General features: G+C 37.7%; 1 protein-coding gene across 17 annotated transcripts in view; it reads right to left on the reverse strand.

Annotated features, from left to right (window-relative positions):
* The window catches only part of EPB41L2 (erythrocyte membrane protein band 4.1 like 2), a 131119-nt gene that overhangs the window by 70180 nt on the left and 37796 nt on the right, over positions 1 to 23143 (reverse strand). For all 17 annotated transcript variants that reach the window (XM_074862505.1, XM_074862498.1, XM_074862504.1 and 14 more), the window contains exons 3-4: positions 11919 to 12403; positions 10327 to 10536 (exon numbers count right to left, since the gene is read on the reverse strand). In XM_074862505.1, the coding sequence (XP_074718606.1) occupies positions 10327 to 10536; positions 11919 to 12389 (681 nt within the window). In that variant the 5' untranslated portion in view covers positions 12390 to 12403. The remainder of the gene's footprint in view (positions 1 to 10326; positions 10537 to 11918; positions 12404 to 23143) is intronic.

The raw sequence follows: 23143 nt of genomic DNA on the forward strand, positions 1-23143 counted from the left end.
GATTCTTTTTTCCCCCGAGGACTCTCATGTTGACATCTTTTGTAAGAAAGAAAAATCAAGAAAGGAGAGCAAAACTTTTTCAGCTGGATTAAATAGTCAAAAAAATTACAAAGAAACAGACAGTTAAAGAGATCAAAATATTTATTTAGCATTTGAAGTACCAAATTTGAAAGGCCAATCTCAATTAAATAGATCAAGAACATGAAGTGAGTGGGACCTTGCAGCAACTTGTGACTGCTTAAAAGCACAACATTTAGCTACACTGCAACTTCTGGAAAACAGTAAAAAAAAAAGTGTTAAGGGAAGGCTATTCTTGAAGAAACTTAACCCTTTAAGCTAAACTATGTTGATAATACACATATTTAAATATAATTTTTGATGTTTTTGAACACAGATGCTGCAGAACACTTAGACTGAGAGGCACTAAAGGATAAAATGGTAACATTTGAGTTTGGTCATGCAAACATATCAAGGATTATATATTAGTACCTTTCACTCAAAACAGTAAGCCTGTTTCATGTAACCAATAAACATTTGCTAAAGATTATAATTTTCTCAGTCTTGCCTTGAAAATTCTTCTCCCTCACTCCCTCAGTTAAAAACGAAGTCACTGCCACACATATCATCACACTGCTCTTAACTGCCAAGACAAGAAGATCCTTGAGCAATATCAGGATTATTATTACAAAATCAAATCTGTGGTAACCAGGACAAAAAAACAGATACCTCAATATACACAAACCAGCTTCAGTCATATCATAATTACAGGACTTAATCTATTCACTTAAATTATTCCCTCTACCTATCTCATCTTCGTATTATAGAATTGAAGCATATAGGAATACAGCTGAAGTCAATTTTCAGCAAGTTAGGATATCCAATTGCCACTTGATAAATATTAAATTTCTAAAAATGTTTACTGAAGCATGGAGAGCCTGGTCCAGACCAACCTCTATAAAGCTTTTGCTGCTTAGTCTAAATCTCAGAGATAATACTCTTTAAAAACTAATTCTAGATGAATTTCTTTTGTTAAACACCAACCTTAACCAAAAACTGTAACCTCTTTTCCAAAGATTTTGTGTATTCTATGAAAGCTCACTAGCATCTTATTGAAATATCAATTTTTTTAATGTTTGAAAAAATTCTTCCTATATCCATCCAGTTAACTGTTTGAGAAATTAATCTAATTTAATTTGTACCAAACACGTCACTTCGCAAAATAAAGAACAAAACCAGCTTCAATGGTTGGGGGTGGAAAAAAAAAAAAGGCACTTTTTTTTGTATAGGATATGAAACCAGGTTTAATTCTTTCAATAGCCAAAATTCAAAATCCATGTATAAAAAAGTAAGCATATTCAAGTGTTTTAAAGCCTAGAACTAAATTAAGCTCACAAAGCAAAAGGGAATATAAGCGGGATAGAAATCTATCACGTGGATAGCAGCTTAGAGAACAGTTTCTGGTCTACTGAAACTGCATTTCTTCCTAAATACACAGACTATTGTGAGTGGATATTCTGTTCTTTCAGGAAAAGAGAAAAACAAGATGGACAGAAAAAAGAATGGAAATTAAAGTTAAAAAAAACCCTGTCAGAACTGAGACACAGGAAGACAGCTAGCACCTGAATCTATACTAAGATTACTTTTTAAAATAAAGGAAAATAGAGGGAAATAAAAAGATAGGTGTCAGACTAAACAACTGGCCTAGATCATGGAATTCAATGAGCAGTAACAAAAGAGCACTGCTATTTTAGAAGCTGTTTAATAGGGACTGCTAGCGATATTATGCCTGAACTCATCTGTATTCCCAGACAGTATAAAGTCTCAAAGTGCGGTCTTCCAATTGCACAAGTGTGGAACAAGCCTAAGAAAGTTGTTCATTATTTAGAGTTTTATTGTCTTACTTCAAAAAGCTAGAGAAAAACAGGCACTTGGAAAACAGTGATAAACAGATGAGATTTTATGGAACTGCTTTTTCCTGCAAGTGAAAACAGTGAGAAGTGAACATTTTGCTAAAAGGACCACAAAACTATTAATTTTGAGAACCCAAGAAGACCTAAAAAAAAAAAAAAAGAGAGAAAAAACAGTTTCCCTTCATATTCTAACATAAAAATATTAAAAATTTTTTATACTGAATTCTGTTGTTTCTCCATTTGCACTTTTTCAGCAATAGCACCTTTTCAGTAAACTCCAAATTATTTCAAAGGTATCTTTTTAAAGTGAAAATTGTAGAGCACAGCTACGTATTGCTGGCACGAGGATTAATATTTCAAAGTCAGAATTGTCATTTCACCTCAATGATATGCCACCCCACAACAGGTAGTAGGTTCACCAAGACGAGGTATGGGAAGAAGGGTTACTATGCTAGCACATTAGATAGCTCCTTGCAAAATGTCAAGATGGTAGTGTCAACCAGGGATCAGTGCAATGTTTTGGGGGGCAGTTGGCATACAGGCACTGCGATTGTTAAATTATTAGTCAACTTCACAGATTTACAGCTATGCCATTGGTTTTATTTCTTTAATAATAATTGTATGTTAATACCATTCATGCTATCATCAGTTTTTAATTGATAGAGTATGTGTGTAATGTGCATTACATAGTCTAAATTAAATTACTAACACAGCTAACATGTTTAGAGTAATTCCTGAATTATACGCCTACAATGCTGAAATATAGCTACAATTATGTACATGATTTAAAGTTTGAAGGGACATCTGAAGGTCATCTCATCTACCGCACGCCCTTGCTCACAACAGGTTGGTCAAGGCCTTGTCTAGTCAGATTTTGAGTATTTCAAAGGGTGGTGACTCTACAACCTATCTAGGCAATCTGTTCTGGTGTTTGATCACCCTCGATTGATATACCCTCACATTCATGTTTCAGTGAAATTCCCTGTATTTCAATTTGCGCTCATTTTTTCTCATTCTATCATTGGACACCACTGAGAAGAGCCTGGCTCCATCTTCTCTATTCAACCCCCAGTCAGGTGTTTGTACACAGTGCTAAAGCCTCCCTGAGCCTCCTCCTCTCCAGGCTGAACAGTTCTACCTGTCAGTCTCTCCTTGTATGTCAGATGCTTAAACCCTCCAATCAGTTTTGCAGTCCTTTGCTGGACTCTCTCCAGTATGTCAAAGTCTCTCTTGTACTGGGTAGCCGAGAACTGGACCCAGCACTCCAGGTACTGAGCAAAAGAACCATCTCCCCTGACCTGCTGCCAACATTCTTCCTACTGCAGGCCAGGAAGCTGTTGGCCTTCTTTGCTGCAAGTGCCCATTGCTGGCCCATGGTTACCTTGTCCATTAGGACAGACACCCCACCCTACCCCAGTTCTTTCTCTGCAAAGCTGCTTTTCAGCCAGTCAATCCAGCCTGTGCATGGGGTTGTTTCTCCCCAGGTGCAGGACTTTGTATTTCTCTTTGTGGAACTTCACAAGATTCCTGTCTGCCCATTTCTCCAGCCTGTCCAGGTCCCTCTGATATAACAGCCACTCTTCCCAGTTTTATCATCATCTACAACTTGCTGAGAATGCACTTCATGCCATTATCCAGGTCATTAATTGCCTTGGTATCAATGCCTTTAGTACAGCATTAGTGACCAGTCTCCAGCTGGACTTTGGGCTGCTAAACACAACCTTTTGAACCCAGCCACTGAGCCAGTTTCAGGTCCTCATTGTCCACTTACCTAGGCCACATGTCATCTGTTTGTCTAGTACAATCATGGGAAGGTGTCAAAAGCCTTGCTAAAGCTGAGATTATATCCACAGTGCCAGTCACCACATTGCAGAAGTTATTGTTTCCTCTTTATAAATCCATGCTGACCACTCCCCAACACCTTCTTGTCCCAGAGAACTCTGGAAAGGATTATTTGCACCATAACCTTCCCAAGGATTGAGGTGAGGCTCATCAGCCTGACATTTCCCACATCTTCCTTCTTGAAAATAAGAATGACACTTTATTCCCCAAAAATCCCAGGAACCTCACCCTGACTGCTGGGACCTTTCAAAGGTGATCTAGAATGGCCTTGCAGTAACACCAGCCAGCTCACTCAGCACTTGGTGCATCCCATAAGGTCCCACAAGACTTCTAGTTTAAATGATCCCTAACCTGACCCTCCCTTTTTCCATTAATTTCCTAATTGTATCTTCAGACTTTTGTCATTAACTATTTACTAATAAGATGATGATCAAGCTGGAAAAGTAGTTTTTCTGACTAAAACAACATATGGACTGAGAATAGTGCATCAGTCTTTAAAAAAAAAAATAAACAAGGCATTACTATCCACTTCAAGATTATCTATTAAGATTCTAGTGAATCTAAAGTATATAATATCTGAACTCAAATATCAAGTCCTCTTACATTACGATTACACCGAAAGTTTCAGTAATTAGTTACTGCTGAGAATCCTATCAGTATTGATCTATATGTTGACACTGCATCATGGCTTTATCTCCTTTTATGCCCTTTCCCAGCTATTGTCTTAAAGATATGCAATAAGAATGAACAATGACAAAATTTAACAGATTAAAAGTTGCTGGGTCATATTTTGGTTGTTTGTTGTTGTTTTTTTTTTTTTTTTTCCCCCCACACTCCTTTTAAGTTATGTGAATACAAATTGGTGCAGTTCTACAAGAAAAAAAGGGATGTGTTTAACTCAAACAGAAAAGACTCCAAGAAATAGTGTATTAGCTCAGATTTTATTACTGATTTATCATGAAGGTTTAAGATGGCACTTAGAAAAAGACAGGGTTCTACCAAAAGCTGTCTAAAATAACAGTAACAAAACCAAGGTATTTCTCAGTTTTACTTCCTTATTATCAAGTATATATATTTAAAGAAGTGTCTCTAATGTAAATAAAATATAATGAAGTTGGTCTACAGTGCATAGTAAAAACTGAAAGAGGCATCAGGAGTGTCTCAGCCATGGAAATTGCTCCAAACTAAACCCTGATTTACTAGAAAGTCAACCAAGATAAACTGGGCTTTGCACTTGGTGCTTAGACTGGAATTTTTGTTTATTTGTTTGTAAAATCTTATATAATTTCTGTTACTTTGTAAAGCAGAAATAAACCAATGTTTACCCAAACATTAAATATTAAAGGAAGACTAAAGAAAAGATCAGTATCAGAAGTTCATCTACTAGGATCCACTGCAGAGAACACAAACTAAAAATTTCAGCTATCAGTTGAAGCAGCTTTCTGTGACTTTTAATATTTTGGTACAGTAGTAGATCATAAAAAGCTCTACATGTATTTGAGAACATAAATTAACTTCTAAAATTATGGTCAGCACTGCTCATGTCCTCTAAATGATTCAAATGAACATGTAAGACAGATTGTTTCTATTCCACTTTGTCCCCTTCCTTAATTTTTCCTTCTTTTCTTACAACAAACTCATTTATTACAAATAATCAGAAAACATATTTCTTGTCAAACAACTTAATTGAATCATGATAGACTTAACATACTGCAGAATAGAATTTTTCCACTGGAAATGCAAAATGGTATCTTTTTTAATCTGTGGTAAGCCACAACTTCATTTAACTCATTTTTGGATAGGGAAAAGGCTCAGGAAGATACTATTTGTAGAGCCTTCAATTATTAAAGAGATACCACTCAGACTTAAACATCCTGATTTACATGAAAAATAAACTCCAGGGTTACTACATCACCTATGTCAATTTTTGTTAAATATATAATTTCTATGTATTTTTCTCCATATATATTGATAAGAATATACAAATAAAAATACTTTTCAAGAACTTTTAGGTGACAGAATTCCTGCAACTTTAGACCATAAGTATGCACAGCCCTATGCAATGTGTTCTGGAGACCAATTATTCTGTAGTATATTTTTCATGTTCATGCTTTGTTCTGATAAAAAATTCTTCTGTAAACACAGCATAAAAAAATAAGTAGACAACTATCATTAATGAAGGCTTCACATTGCTTTTTACAGTTGACTTAATTTACAGTGAAGTGGTCTAACATTTGACACTGTCAGGGAAAGATCCCTGTAGGGCTAAAATAGTGTACTTTAAGACACATACATCGAAATTGTTCAGTTTTAACATTAAGAGTAGAAATTATTTAACAAATGGAGGCTTCAGAAAGCTTGTATTACTGACAATTATAAAACACAAACTTTAAAAATTCCAACAAACTTCAACAAAACATTTCCAAGGAGTATTTCATACTGATAAATAACAAATAAGAATTTCTAGGCTGATAGGAAGAGTTTTATTAGCGAACAGGTTTGAAGCAAGCTGTACTAATGCATGAAAGACTTAAGTTGTGATGAAACTTCTGAAAGTCTTAAAAACAGGTAGCTTTTTTTAGTCTTCTCTAACTATTAGTTTCACAAGATCCTGAAGGACAGGTAAGCAGTATCTATCCAGTATCATATTGCAGTACACAAGAGGATTTGTACACAATAAGTAATTGAACTACTAGGAAGCCTAATGAAACCCACTAACAGTGTAGGGACTGACTGATGGACACTGGAAAGTGAAACAGCACAAGAGAAGACAAAACAGCTTCAAGCAGAAGCCTGCACTACCGCCTGACTTGTAACGCATGTACTACGTCAAAAATCAAACAATTTACATTAGACAAAAGTGGGAATATTTTCAAGGAATCAGCTGGGTCTAGGAAATGCCATAACATCGCCACTGTTTTGTCCTTAGATCAATCTGAAGGATGTATCTACATGTCTGGTTTTAGAAAAGGCGCAAATCTTAGCCAGTCTTCATAACTGAGGTACTCAGTCTTGGCACCACAGCTAATAAGTTAGTTACAATGTCACGCAAAACGTAACAACTACATTCACAAGTGTAGTCCAGAACAACTGTTCTTCCTCCATTCCAAAGAGATGGATAGTCTAGTGCAAAGCATAAGCCAGAAATGTAAAGGAGGAGTTGACTTTAGTGATGAAACCTATCATCTTCTATAACAAATATTAATTCTCCACATAACTACCAATGCATTGTGGTTCTAATACAATTAAAAGAGTACTTGCTGTGGGTGTCGCATTAGGCACCACTTTGCAGAACATGCCGAATCGTATCACAGAATCACAGAATTGTCTAGGTTGGAAAAGACCTTGAAGATCATCCAGTCCAACCATTAGCCTAACACTGACCGTTCTCAACTACACCATATCCCTCAGCGCTATGTCAACCCGACTCTTAAACACCTCCAGGGATGGGGACTCCACCACCTCCCTGGGCAGCCCATTCCAACGCCTGACTACCCGTTCTGTAAAGAAATGCTTCCTAATATCCAGTCTAAACCTTCCCTGGCGCAGCTTGAGGCCATTACCTCTTGTCCTATCGCTCATTACTTGGTTAAAGAGACTCATCCCCAGCTCTCTGCAACCTCCTTTCAGATAGTTGTAGAGGGCGATGAGTTCCCCCCTCAGCCTCCTCTTCTCCAGACTAAACAACCCCAGTTCCCTCAGCCACTCCTCATAAGACCTGTGCTCCAGACCCTTCACCAGCTTCGTTGCCCTTCTCTGGACACGCTCGAGTAATTCAATGTCCTTTTTGTAGTGAGGGGCCCAAAACTGAACACAGTAATCGAGGTGCAGCCTCACCAGTGCCGAGTACAGCGGTAAGATCACTTCCCTGTCCCTGATGGCCACGCTATTTCTGGTACATGCCAGGATACCATTGGCCTTCTTGGCCACCTGGGCACACTGCTGGCTCATGTTCAGCCAGCTGTCAATCAACACCCCCAGGTCCCTCTCTGACTGGCAGCTCTCCAGCCACTCCTCCCCAAGCCTGTAGCGCTGATGGGGATTGTTGTGGCCCAAGTGCAGCACCCGGCATTTGGCCTTATTGAAACTCCTACAGTTGGCCTTAGCCCATCCCTCCAGCCTGTCCAGATCTCTCTGCAGAGCCTCCCTACCCTCGAGCAGATCAACACTCCCACCCAACTTGGTGTCATCTGCAAACTTACTGAGGGTGCAGTCGATCCCCTCATCTAGATCATCAATAAAGATGCTAAATAGGAGTGGCCCCAAAACCGAGGCCTGGGGGACACCACTCGTGACCGGCCGCCAACCGGATTTAACTCCATTCACCACAACTCTTTGGGCCCGGCCATCCAGCCAGTTTTGTACCCAGCAAAGCGTGCGATCATCCAAGCCTTGAGCAGCCAGTTTCGCCAGGAGAATGCTGTGGGAAATGGTGTCAAAGGCCTTACTGAAGTCAAGGTAAACAACATCCACAGCCTTTCCCTCATCCAATAAGCAGGTCACCCTGTCATAGAAGGGGATCAGGTTTGTCAAGCAGGACCTGCCTTTCATAAACCCATGCTGACTGGGCCTGATCATCTGGTTGTCCTGCATGTGCTGTGTGATGGTACTCTGGATGAGCTGCTCCATCAGCTTCCCAGGCACTGACGTCAAGCTAACAGGCCTGTAATTTCCTGGATCATCCTTCCGACCCTTCTTATAGACGGGCGTCACATTGGCCAGTTTTCAATCTGTCGGGACCTCCCCGGTCAGCCAGGACTGATGATAAATGATGGAAAGTGGCTTGGTGAGCACCCCAGCCAGCTCCTTCAGCACCCTCCCCTCGGGTGTATCCCATCAGGTCCCAATTCATGTTGCTTGGTCACATCTCTAGCTTACTGAACCCATAAATGAAAATTACTATATTCTCAGCTAGCAGCTTATATGGCCATAGAAATGTCTCCTCACCTTGCAGCCATCTTGTATAACTAGAACAAACAGCAATGAGACATATTTCACAAAGAGAAATTATTACAATTGGAAGCAACAAATAGAAGAGAAGCATCAGAAAGCCAAACAGACTTCACCGGCTGTTTAGTTCACTCGATTCCTCTTTTTCCCAGAAGTTTGCAAATAATTGAACCCAAGGACAGGTTAGAGCTCCTGTCCTGTGAAAGCCACTGCTGAAGAGCAGAGGGCTTTTTAGAATTGGGATACAGCTGTGCAAGGGAACCAAGCATCCTTATTAGAATCTGCCTTCACTGCTACTAGCTGGAAGAGCTTTCAAAAATACTACCTACACAACCTTTGAGATACAAAGCTAAAGTCTTCAGGTACTATCAACACGGTTATCAAGTGTTTGCAAAGTTTATTGGAAATACAAATAGAACTAAGAAAATTTTAATGTGTCTTACAACTGACTGACTGGAAGTATGGTTTCCAAATATAAACTGTTCTATGAGGAACACTGTCTTCTTTCCAAGGGGGCACCATATCCCAGTAATAAATAAGTGACCTTATTTCTGGGGTATCCATCAATCCAGCATGAAATAGGGAGTTTCTAGTTAAAGCAACACCCAACCCTTTAGAAAGTGTGCCTGAAGAAGTCATGCAGTGTTGCATCTTCTACTAGTAAAAGTGATTATGACTCTAATAGAGAACAGCCTCTCACACCTTTGTACTGAAGCGACTGGCACCTTTCGAGAGACAGTACTAGCCTGTTGTAATCTGCTGGTAAGATCTACTTACTACCTTACTCATCTAAAAATTCTCATAATAAATCAAACCAAAGGTTATTTCACTAAAATAAGATATGGAATGCAACTTTTTTCCTCCTTTCATGTAATTACAGGTTTCATAATTTAATCTTGATCTAAAATATTAAACAACTACTGTTTGAACACTATGGTCAGACTGAGAGTGTGTGTGTCTATAATATTATATATTTAAAGAACTTTAAAGCTATAAAACCCAAGAAGCTATTTTCCATTTAGCTCACATTCCCTATTTCTGTTAGTGATCTTAAGTCAGATTTAACAGACAAAAATATATACAGTATCTAACTCAGCGATTTACAGTTGTAAACAAGCAATCCATGCAGCCGTGAAAATCTGAAACTAGAACATAACTTTAAATACAAATATGTGTTTTATACCTGTAACAGAATTTTTCTTTGAAGCAAACTTCTTTTAAACTTTAGATCTCCAGCTGAGATAACTTTAAAAAAAAAAAATAAACTCAAGACAACTGTATTAGTACATGTGACACTACCTTCAGGAAAACCTTAATCTTTTGAAAAAAAAAAAAATATCAAGTTTGAGTTGTCAAACAATCACCATTGAAAGGATTTGTATATTGCATTTTATCTTATTTGCTAGTGTACCTCAGAGCGCATTTTTCAGGATAAACTGATAAGGTCTTAAAGATGAGTTTCAAAATGAAATGTTAACTGGCCCCTAATGATAGCAATGTGAATGTAACACTAATGAGCTCAGTAGATATACAAAAATGTATTTGTTGAGCTCTCAGTGCAATGAAAGCAAATTTTCTTTTTCTCTATAGAAAAAGAGCTCTCTATATAGACTTGATGCCTTACCTCTAGGTCACAGCTGTATTCCGTGCCATCCAGAAGCATCACTTTACACTGCACAGTCTTAATTTTCTTGGGAGACTTCTGAGGAATGTTTTCAGTTTTAATTTCAGCTGTCTGCACTTCTTTTGTCTCTCTTTTTTCTTTTTCTTGTTTTTCTTCCTTTTCCTCTGCAACTTTCTCTACTTCCACTTCTTTACCATCTTCTTTGGCAGGCTATATAAAATACAGGTAAACAATGACTGAAACTCAGGACAGTGGATATTTTTAACTTGTTCATTTCTTTTATAAGCTACTAATAAGACATCAAACTTTCATTAAAGTTGTGCACATACTGGAATCACTAGTTGTGCACAATCGCCAGTATAAGCATTAAGGTCTTCCTGTGGGGACCAGATATTCTTGCTCTCAGACCGCAGAAGGTGCCTTTTTTTTTTTTCTTTCCTTGAAATGAGATTTTTTTTTTAGTGTTTTATTGACTTTTTTTTTTCCCTAGCAGTAACAAATTGAACAAGAAGCTCTGGGAATTATACAAAACTGAAAAACAGTGTTTATGAAAGTCAAGTTATACACAATCACAAAATGGTTGAGGTTGGAAGGGACCTTCTTGAGATCAACTAGTCCAACACCCATAGGGCCCCTCTAGGGCCATGCAGAGCAGCTTGCCCAGGATCATATCCTGTTGAATTTTTAATACCTTCACAGATGGAGACTCCACCACCTCTCTGGGCAACCTGTTCCAGTGCTTGACCCACCATCACAGTAAAAAAGAAAGATTTTTTATGATTTGAGATGGTATTTCATATTTTTAATTTGTGCCCATTGCCTTTTGTCATTTAACTGCATACCACTGAGAAGTCTGGCTCCTTTTCATTCCCTCCCTTCAGGTATTTTATACACATTGATAAGATTCTCCCCTGACCCTTCTCCAGGCTGAACAGTACCAGCTCTCTCAGCCTTTCCTCATATGGAAGATTCTCTATGCCCTTAATCATCTTCACCACCCTAGATTCTGAGGTTTGGGTGTTAAAACCTTGACAGGGAACTTTTCAAAGAGCAATACTCTGGAGCATTGCAAAGGTGGCACTTGGCTTGGAACTCAGCACTAACCTCCCAGAATGAATAAGGACAGTGACCACAAGCATGGTTTCTAGGTAAAGGATAACAAATATTGAGATTATAAGGTCTCAGAGATAATACATTTGTTATTTGTTGTGGTTAAGTCACTAAGGAGGTATTCATGCAATCCAATGGCTTCAGAGTCAAAGCTGGCTTAAGAAGCGTCTCCTCTTTTCCCTGCTCATTTCTACCACAATGATACAGTTCAATGTTCCTTTGAACTATGCCAAAGTGTGAGGTTACACTAAAATTAAACATCTAGAACAACAGGAGTAAAAAATGGTCTGCCACAGAGCAGGAACCTTTAAAACCAGTTGTGCTACTCATAACTGTATCAACCCTACTGCACAAAAGGCCAGAAAGTAGCTATCATTTTGTCCCCAAAATGATCCTAACAAAGCTTTACATGAATTACGTGAATCATGAAACAGATCTCATCAAAATTACTACAAAGCATCTACTAGTCTTCCCACGCATACCTGTGTTTCAGCACTACTAACAGAGTGTTTTTCTTCTTTGTCGTCAGCTTTAGCATTACGCCGATTTTCAGCTGCTGCTTCTTCTAAGCTCTTTTTTGGCTGAGCCACCCCCTCTGGTGTCTGGCATTCACTTTCTTCAACTACTTGTTCTTCCCCTGTGATCCTTTTCTTGATCTCATCTTTGGGCTCTGCCAAGGTGTATGATTTTTGTTTCTTAAGCCACGGGGGAAGGAAACGAGAAATACCCTTGCTTTCAGGTGCAGCTTTTTCCTTCTTCTGGCTACTTGGACTACTTTGGCTAGTTGGTGCTGGGACAGAGGAAGAATCTTGAGCTTCTTCAGAGGATGTTTCCCTGGACTTTGGATTTTCTGGAGTCTCTGATGCTTCTTCAGGCTTGTCCTTGGCTTTGTCTGGTCCCAGCTGCTCAGAATCTTTCTTTACTTCAGTCTCTGAGCCAACTTCAGTTGTCATTGTCACAACTTACACTAAAAGAAGCAACAATAAAAAGTTTTGTTATGTAGCATCACTATTTTTACTGACTCTTACATTATTTGCAATAATTTGTACTAACATCTACAAGAGTTTCTAAATTAAGCCTGTTAGGGTTAATGAAGTACTTTTCAAATTCTCAGCCACAAGTAAAACCAGTAAGCTAAAACTTAGTTCTCTGAAGATAAAGGTTTTTAAAAATACTACTCTAGAGAGATAGATCTACCAATACTTTCCTTCTCCTTGATAAAAATTCAAGTGTGCTCACTGAAATGCATCTTTTTTTATTGTAAGATACTCCTGATGTTATTGTCCAAGATTATTTAATGATTAACTTCAGTTCTCTTTCTATGGGGCTCCTTGGTTGACCCAGATGCTCAAACTTCAGAAGAGCATCCGCCTTCTCTAGTTAAACTGGTAGATACAAGCCCCTTACTATTCAGTGACACCTATCAATATAACACAAATTTTACACAGAAAATCTTTTTAAATCAAGAAAGAGTGCATGCTTCTAGTTGCTCCTTTTTACATTAAGAAAAGACGTTCTTGCCTTAAAAGAGACTTAGTTAAAATATCTATACTCTTAGACCTTACATAACTCTTCCATCCTCCTCATCCATACCTTTTCAGCAAAGAAGCAACCAGTAGGTTTACAGTTGACAGTAGCAGAAGAAGATACTGACTTTAGATGGGAGGTCACAGCTTTAGTGTTTAAGTTTTAGTTTATAGTCAAATCTGTTGCATTAAAAAAAAAAAAAGAAAAAAGAAAGAAGCTAATAGATGCCTAGATATATAAGAGATAAGCCCTTCTGGCAAAAGATATGGACAGTATTGAGCCAGAGGAAACAAACTTGACAGTTATCTCAGTACGAAGCTTAGACACAGGAGTCTTGAAATATCTACAGGCAAATTCATATTAAGCAAGCATCTCAAGACCAAAAGTAGCTACGTATTGTGGGTGTTTCTGTTAGTTACTTTAAATGTCACTAAACCAAAACATTCACCAATGGGGAAATTAAAGGAAAAGTTAGTATCTTTACTGCTATACTAGAGACTTCTGAATACATTTCAAGCTTAAATATCTCAGTTATGTAGCAATTTCTTTCACTTTTTATAAAGGCCTTCAAGTTTTACTACTATTAATAAAGCTTGTTGTGATAGAGGATTAATATTAATGTAAGTATTATTTATCTCAGAGGTAATGGGCCTCTGAAAGGCAAGTTTTCATTTGACTAGCTGTTGAGATTAAAGAATTTGCTATTTAAAGCCACATATAGCATATAAGTGTGCTACATATAGTAAGCTAGTTTTAAAGCTGCTACTAGTCAAATTACATTTTGCTATAACTTTCGTATCTTACACAGAATTGCTGCTGTTCTTTTCTAATGGTAGGTATCAATCTTTATTATTATTATTTAAAAGTTTATTATCAAAATGAACAATACATAGAAAACCAAAATCAGCTTTCCCCAAGAGAAAAATCCAAACTTCTGCCTATCAGAGAATAGTGATCCACTCTATTTAAAGTCAAAATGAAGGTTTCATTATTAAGAGATGATGGTGATTTTTTCTCATGCATCTCTAAGAATGAACCATTTTTTTCTCAAAAATTAGCTAAAAAAAAAAATTCAGAGACCTTGATAAATCTTCAGAGAAGCTATAGGAAAAGGAAAATAGATGTTTCCTGCATGGTTTTTTTACTTTTCAAAATATGCAGAAATGCATTAAATACATGTACACAGTAATAAAAATTCATTATATACCACTCCAAAAATTAAGCTCGTATTTTGATTATACAGTCAAATAGAAGATATCTGCAGAAAATTCCTTAGAACTAAGCAAAATAAATCACCCTGTAAACATGTTCCTATGACACTGTTCTAACAATAAAAGGAACTGAGGATACCAAGTTACGCATCTTAACTGATGAAATTTAGACAGGATAGCAGTGGGTGATACAAACTTGCCCAGTGTGAAGCAGGAAATGTTCTGCATCTCTAAGTGTCCAGGTTTTCATAATTGAAGTTACAGTTAAAAGGAGAACTTGACTTTATACTGCTGAAGCAAGGGAAACTTGTTTACAGCCCCTGCCTGAATAGGTCTGTCCACATTCATTTAATGCCTTCATTTGATGCCCACAGCAGGAGATGGTTTCTTTCATGAGTTCAATTTCCTATAAACTTGTAACTTCAGTAGTTTCTAGGGAAGAAGATGAGGAATAGAGAGGAAAAACCTACAAAACAAGACATACCTCTTTGCTAAACCTGTAGATGTCTTTATAATCCAGGTAGTCTCTGAATGAGCTGTTAAGAGATTGATGAATTTACTGAACAATGGCAAGTGTAAGGGATAGTCCTCCCAAAATATCTACCTTCTCTACCACATGAGCTTGATACATTTCTTTCTTCTAGAATTTCATTCTGGCACAAGAATTAGGTATCGCTTAAAAAAAACAAAAAATCAGGTCTACCTGCCTTTCCTTGCACTCAATGCCCTGGCAGATTCTCCAATTTTGTAGTTCACAGGAAAACCAGAGGTGGTGGGGGACAAAACATTGGAGTTCTACAATCAGAGTCTACTGTTGCAGGTTATAAAGTCTCTGATGTTACCTTCACTACAGTCGAGCAGATCAAGTAACCAGGTTATCTGGAAATGGCTTTTTCCTGATCCCCTCCTGCACTGACAGGGAAGGCCTTGCAAGATCCCACCCAGCCCTGTGTCTTAACAGCCAACAATGTGTCAGAAAGGTAATGGAAATAAGAAGCAGACAGCATTTGTCTCATAAATATCATTCGGAAGAAATAAACCAAATTAGGTTGAAAATTTACTGTTCCAAACTTTAACAGCAACTTCTCTTCCTGTCTCCAAGTAAACTCTCATTTGCTCTTACTATGTAGCACACTATGTATTTTTGCCTCTCTAATTTTTTTAAGCTCTGTAACAGCTACAGTAGGATAGGGTTCTCCTTATCTCACTTCCTTTGGATTGCAAGGTATGATTAAATGCATATTTCCTTTAGAAATGAGAAAGGAGAATGAGTGTAAGAATCTTGCAGCAAGAGTGGACAACAGAAAGGAGCCTTAGGGAGATGCTCAAATGGAGGGATTACCAAGGTTTGATCAAAGACAAAAAAAATCTTGGTAGATTTTGCAATTGGCATTAAACCCATGCATATTAAACTATTAGTGATAACATCTATATCCTTTGCAATCCTCCTGAAAACTTGCCTCATGCAAACTGAATGTCTAACCCAAACTGCAAGGACTAAGGTGGGGGTGGGAGGGAAAAAAGTTTTGGAAACAACCACACAATTTCTGAAGAGGAACTTTGTTGAAACAGGTCCCACTTCTATGGGGAACAGATATCCTGCCCTAATCATAACTCTCCCAACTTCCCCAAGCAAGGATGCTGGCCAGGAAGCAACTGAGGACACAGGTATTCTCTCCCCTCTCCATCTCCCTTTTTATTCCACTGAGAAGAAACTAATGCTGGCCAGAATTCACACCTGAAAGCAGGGCAGAATACTATATTCCTTCCTTACCATTCTATTTCCTCTCAAATATACAGATTTGTCAGTTGGTTGATACCTTTCTTTCAGTTCCTAGTGTAAATTCTTGAAATGTAGTTGCCTGACCAGAAGGATTCCTGTCACCATAGTTAAACTAGAAACAGAAGACATATTGAGTATAACATGAAGTTTATTAAAAGAAAAAACCACAGAAAAAGAGTGGCTCAGAGATCACAAACATTTAACTAAAACCATAGAAAGCTTCTTTTCACTGCAGTTGATAATCTACATCTTAATTCACTGTTTCCATTATGGTATTTCCTATTCATCAGCACAGACAAACAAATCCAAATCCTTTTTCCATATATTTCTGGATCTCGTTTTACTCATTTTCTGAGTATATTAAAGAAGGAAAAGACAATCCTAAATCCTTTCTTGGTTTGTGACTAAGATTCATAGCAAACTCAAGAAATCAAAATAACTTTGATAGTTATATCTTCACCAGTCTAGTAGGATTCACAGAGAAACCACCATGTTGCAGAAGAAAAGAAGAAATAAATTATAACTCAGTGCCAACATGGGTGTCTGCACAAGTCGTGCAGTTTTCTGGATCACCATATTATTAATAATTCCTTTTAAAAATCATTGTCTTCATAGAAGTTAACTAATTCCACACTTGCACTTCCAAATATTAAAGCTCACATGGGGTACACATATGTACTGGGTCTGGCTGAGCCGGAATTGGTTTTCCCCTGTAGCAGCCCTCATGGTGCTGTGTTTTATGTTGGGAGCTGGCAGGGTGTTGATAGCACACTGGTGGTGTGGCTACTGCTGAGTAGTGCTTACACAGCACCAAGGCTCTTTCCAACATTTCCTCCCCCGCCAGTGGGACGGGGTGAGCAAGATCTTGGGAGGGGACACAACCAGGACAGCTGACCTGAACTGACCAAAGGGATATTCCATACCATATGGCGTCTGCTCAGGTGTAAAGCTGGGAAAAAGGAGGAAGGGGGTGGGGTCACCCTTGGTCCTCCGAGGCAACCACTACGCGTATTGTAGCCCTGCTTCCTGAGAAGGCCCGACATCGCCTGTTCATGGGAAGTAGAGAATAAATCTGTTTTCTTTTTTTGCTTCTGCGTGCAGACATTTGTTTTGCTTTGCTTATATTAAAACTGCTTTTGTTTTACCCACAAGGGTTGTGTTGTTTTTTTTTTTCCTATCTTATTTTCTTTCCCCTCTTTGCCCTGTTGAGAAAAAAGGGGGAAGGGGGGCGGGGGGGGGGGGCAAGTGATAGAGCAACTTGGTGGGTACCTGGCATTTAGCTAAGGTCAAACCACCACAACATAAAAGAATAAAAAGAGAGCAAAGAAAATTTCTAACATCTGAAAAATACACACGAAAACCTAAAACAAGGTCATGTGTACTTCAACTACTTATTTGGGAGTTTTTTTCTTTTGTTTTAAAGTGGTTTATTTCTTGCTGTATTATTGAAGCACAGCGGAAGACTGCTCGGCATATCACAGTTGGTTAGGATAGGTCATTTATGAACAACATGCCTGCTGGCTTCAACACAAAATTTGTTGACATGAAAGCCATAAAGAAGTAAAATCCTAGCTAGAACAGTCATTCAAATTTTACAGAGTGTAAAAGGTCTGGTTTAACCAGCAAGTAATACCTGAGGAACTTGCTACTACACCCAGAAGATTTTTTCAAAAGCTTAAATCTGTTATTTTTCTGTAGAATACAATGATTTATACTCCAAATTGGGCTGAATGTACGAACTAAAAAAACTTTCTTCTACATTTCTCTGAAATTTTAAAGCTTGTATTTTATCATCAGTATGTAAACAAGAAAACTCATGGCATCACATGGTTCTATCAGCACACCACTGTGCAGCATCATGTTGCTGAAGATGCCAATATAACCTGCACACATTCTATTAGCAGACAAAGCGAAAAGCAAATCCAATTTCACCTTTTAGTAATTTTTTAGGCGGATTACTACAATTGCGAAGACATGGAGCTCTCTGAATGCAAAGGAATAAATTAACAACTAAAGAATACAGTTTTCAACTTTGAGATCCTTAAGGAAACAAAAACTTCCCTAAAATTGGCTTAGTTACATCAATCTGCAACATTTACATTGTGTGGCTTCTCATAAAAAAGTGATCTGCAGCCAAACATCAACTCAAAAGTACCCCAGTTCTCCCATAGAAGCTTGCATCCTTCTCTGTATTTATACATACGCAGGACTATATACATACAGACATGCTTTGACTACTGAATCTAATAATTTGGATTAAGTTCATTTTTAAGCACATTCCTGAAAAAAAATAGATGAGACTAAAGTAAAAGATCAACAGTTTAGCAAACTACTGAACATGTTTAAAAAAGTTACAACAGAGAACCGACAGGAAAACATGTTTTGCATGTACGAAATCTAATCATGTATTTTCAAGCAATTAAGATGATCTGTAGCAATTGAACCTAAGTATTTACATACAGTGTGACAAGGACTGTTTCAGTTTGCTCCTTCTCTGATGATCACCATGCACAAAAATCAAGGTTAACTGCAGAGGCTGAAGAGACAGACTGCAGACTCTGCTTTTTTACAAGTCTCAGCAGTAGCCACAGGGCAGAAGCCTGTCAGAGTCCATCGGTTTCCCATGCAGTGATGAGACCACCAGAGCTGCGGCCTGAACTGATCTCATGCTGTCACAGCTCTTTGTAGGCTTAGAGGGTAACGCATTGATAAACAGACCACCAAGAACAATCCTATGCCACATATAGCCAAAAAATCCTCAAAATTTTTTTTTTTCAAAGCTTCACAGGTCATGAAGGAGCCTTATGCAATAATCCAGGTGACTAGACAACTAAAGTTCTGTCATGATTCAGACTTTTGCCATTGTAACAATATCTCCTGCTAAAAATATTTATCCTAAACATAAGCCAACTAAAAATCACCCTTTCTCCTTATGATTCTGCTCCAACTGCCTCCTAAACTGGAAGCTTATTTGCAAGGAGGTAGCCAGGTGAGCAAACTGTCATTGCCAGTCTGTACATTGGTCAGCAGATGGTGCCATAATAGTTCTAAAAAATCAGGAGCACATTTCAAAGGTCAAACTTTAAATAGCAACAATATTCCAATTTCAAGTGTAATTCCCCCAAATATGATAAGGAATTGAATCCTTTCGTAGAAGTATTAACATAACATTTTAATAAATACAATTTCAGAGCCAAACAGTGAATTACTACTCCATGACAATAAAAATTAGTTACATGTGTACACGAACATGTGTGTCTAAGTATATACACATATTCACATAGCATCTAAGCTTATCTCCAAGAGTAGACATGGCACAAAATGGTGTCTTCCCAAAGGATTGTATGTCTATCAAATCCAGTTTTCAGAGAATTCCAGGCACATCATGCTGGCTAGCAGCCCCAGAGTTAATGTCAACTGTATTCATAAGCATCCTTTTATCTAGATAGCGAACCCACTATTCAAAATAACAGGTATTTCGTTAGCCTTCATATTTACATCTGTGCTGAATATTTGCAAGCATACAATGTTTCCCTCCCAAATACAGTAGCCTACCTGCATTCCTAGGAAAACATTATACAAGTCCTTATACAAGTATTGAAATATCAAGCCTCTAGAATTATTTTTGTAGTGTTAGAAAATTATTGTAGATGTGTTACCATTCCTTGCACTACACAGAATACACAGGACTCACCAGAAAAACACTGACAAGTCCCTACATAGGATGGCATAAAATTAAAAAATACTTCTGAAACAACAATATAAGACAAGTACTAGAGTAAATCTGAAGATCACTGTGAAGACCAAAAAAAAAAAAAAAAAAAAAAAAAAAATCAAGGATATAGACAGAAAATTAAGTGAGACAGAGAAAGCTTTTTCTGTCTAAAATTGCAAAGCGACCATCTGCAGTCTAGATAGCCCTATTAATGAAAATATTCTATTATGCTGACAAATTTCTGTAAAGCAACCCGAGGGAAGTTACCTCAACTCTTTGTAAAGTCAAAATAGAATCCAGAAACATTACTGTTTATCAAAATCTTTTTCCCATTAAAGCAGCACAACACATATCTATTCACCCTCCCAGTCAAGTGCTCCCAACTTTTCATAAAACACCTGCTGCAGGCCATCTGAATAACTTGATTACTGCAATCCATATACAACTTAAAAGGATTAGTTTTAAAGGATAATTCAGTTGAAGGGATACAACTCTCCAGAAAGGAAAGATAATACTATGAGACATGAAAACAAGTGAGAACTCTTTAAACAGTATTTTGCTAAAATTTGTCTCCTGACACTAAGTAGCAGCCTAAAAATGTATAATAAAACATAGAAAATATTAGAAAGTGCTGTTTCCCAAACTAAATGAAATGCATTGAGAACTGCATGTAAAGCTCATAATTAAAAAACCACCCCAAAACTTTCAACAAAATCAGAACATAAATACCTTTCAAGTGCTACACATAGCCAAGTTGTGATGCACACATTGAAATTTCTTTGAGATTACATTTAAGCAAGTATACATCCTGCAGTTCTCAGTGCTATCTATACTATATCCAGACATAACAGGAACCTGTTCCTTCTGTATTTTCAATCTACAAATACTCTGATATATCAAGGAAAAAAAACAAATCTCAAAGAGCAACTTAATTCAAAACAAGAAATCTCTCTCTGCCAGAGTACATATGGACATATATAATCTGTTTATCAAGCTAGTTTTGTGCTGTTACCCAGCACTGAAAAAATGTTGCGAACTGATGAGAATCAAACAGTCTTTTGAAAAACTGTATCGAACAAGAGTGACCCCACCCAAGCCCTGACACTGCTAGAGAAGGGCATGCTCAGTGGAAAACTGGGATTTAGTTCCAAATTCATTCCAGCAGCCAGAAAATGGACACGGGTCAAGAGACAGCTCTGTTTTCCTGTTATCTGTCCAACAAACTAACAACAACAGTTTGAGAAAAATCTCTGCCCTATCTTTAAAATCAACATTGCAAGTTTACAGTGGGTTTTGACTGGTCACATTAAACCCTCATGATAACCACAATTTGAGAGATTAAAAACAGCAGCGAGCATTCATTTGTTCTGAGCAATGTTGCCCCTGCAATCTCTCTTCCTTCCACTCCATCCCACCTCACCAAATGGTTGTTTCTATAACACTGCCACAATTCCACTGAAGCATGGGCAAACATTTCATTTTTTCCAATTCTTATTAAAGAAATTGGAGGGAATCTATTTGGGTTCTGTAAATTATTTAGCTTGTTCTGATTTGGAGGTGATGGATTTCTAGATGCCACAATAAATTTTTCATTTTCAACTTTTACTTTTTTTAATTTATAATGTATTGGCAGGAATAAAAACAGTTTATACTTAAAACATTAAGCTTACTGTTGCATAAAGTATGCTTCCAAGGCACTTTACAATAACATGGTTAATCAAAGCACTTTCCAACTCAGGTTGAAAAATAACGTATTATTATCTGAGAATTTTTTTTACTGCAAACTGAGAGGCCCCAGTGTAATAAAGCTCTGGGATGCTGGAATCCCAGACACACATCATTGTTTTGAGAAGTATCCATTTCCTCTTCAGTGGAAGTCATATAGAGAATTATTAACATCTCGCATGTTTAGGAAATGTACAACAGCATGCAAAAGAGGGAAATAACTGCAACACCAGGATTTAAGGTCAGGAAAAAGAAATCAGTGACTAAGCTGTGCTTTTGGTAGAACACTAGTGACAGACCCCTACAAACAGGACACATTTGCAAGTAATTTTCATCAGCAAATATAACCATTAACTTTATTTCACCAGTTATGACAAGGCTGAATGTCATACAGATGCAGACACTATTGAGATCACATTCAAAATGCCTGTTAGCTTTTTATTTCAGATAATCCAGCTTCGGAACAATGGCCAGAAACCGACTGACAAATGCATTAAGACAGTTTGCTCTGTCACGTACAAGAATAGAATTCAATAGACAAATGTTGTTTACAAAGCTTCAGGGTGTAAACACAGGCCACAGAAGTGCCTTTTTTGTCAGCAACATCAGTTCTGTATTTCAACTTTAAAACACACTTCATTTTTGCTATTGTCAAATATAAGCACTATGGAGAGAACAGTTCTCTTTGGCAAGCCAGTTTAACAATACTGGTTGATGTTTGCACATTACTGAGGGAAACAAAAACTTGGAAAAAGTGACATTAAAATTATAAATTATTTTATACAGGTGATAGATGTAGAATCTTCTGCTACTTTTTTTAATGTCAATTTTCCTGAATCAGGATGAAAGTTGAAACACAAAAATTGATACTGCCACCACTTCCTACCGATAATGAAGTCAGTTTAAAATATTTGGTTAAATGGCATCTGTGGCAATCTTCAACAAGCTTAATCCAAATTCCAAATAAGTGCAAAGTTTCCAGATATATGGTGAAGCATTTCTGGAGGTAAGTTGCAGCTGTCTCTGTTGCTTACCAGTATGTGATCCACTGTTGAAGGACCTAGAGAGATCTTGACACACATGCAACTAAACAAACCCAGGCTATTAATTATTTAGCATACTTTATTAAAAAAATAAACACATGAAAAATAGAGTAGTTAAAACCATAGTAATTCACAACTACTGCTACAATGCTATTTCATATTCCCTGTCAGCTGTCCCACATTCCCCAAACCTCAGGGGTTAGACACCCGAGATGTCTTGTGTTGGCGTTTTAATTTTTATGTTTGCAGCTAGCACCAGCTAGCTGAGTCTTTCATGTGCTACTGGAACAGAAGTATTGTCTTGAAAGAGCAGAACTAATTTGTTCAGTGTCATAGCCCTGTTATGTCCCCCTCCCCCCCCGCCCTTGAATAATTATAATGCACCTAAAATGATATATGTAAAGCAGAACACTGCAAACATTTTCCTACATACTTATGTTTACTGGAATATATAATGAAGTATTGAAACTATAGATAATACCGGTCTTCAAGAAAGTATGCATCTACAGCTCCTGTGGGAGCCTAACATTGCCAATCCCAAGCAACAAAAAGCAGCGAAGGAGAGATGCCTCTTTGCTGAGCAAATAAAATTGGCAGCCAAAACTTCATCGCTCCCATAGGGTCTTCTGAATGCTGGTATTTGATTCGAAGAGTGAAAATACCAGCAGCTTTCTACAAGCTTCCCGCTTTTCATGGCAATGGC

This window comes from Strix uralensis, chromosome 3, assembly GCF_047716275.1.
Source record: "Strix uralensis isolate ZFMK-TIS-50842 chromosome 3, bStrUra1, whole genome shotgun sequence".
NCBI lineage: Eukaryota > Metazoa > Chordata > Aves > Strigiformes > Strigidae > Strix > Strix uralensis.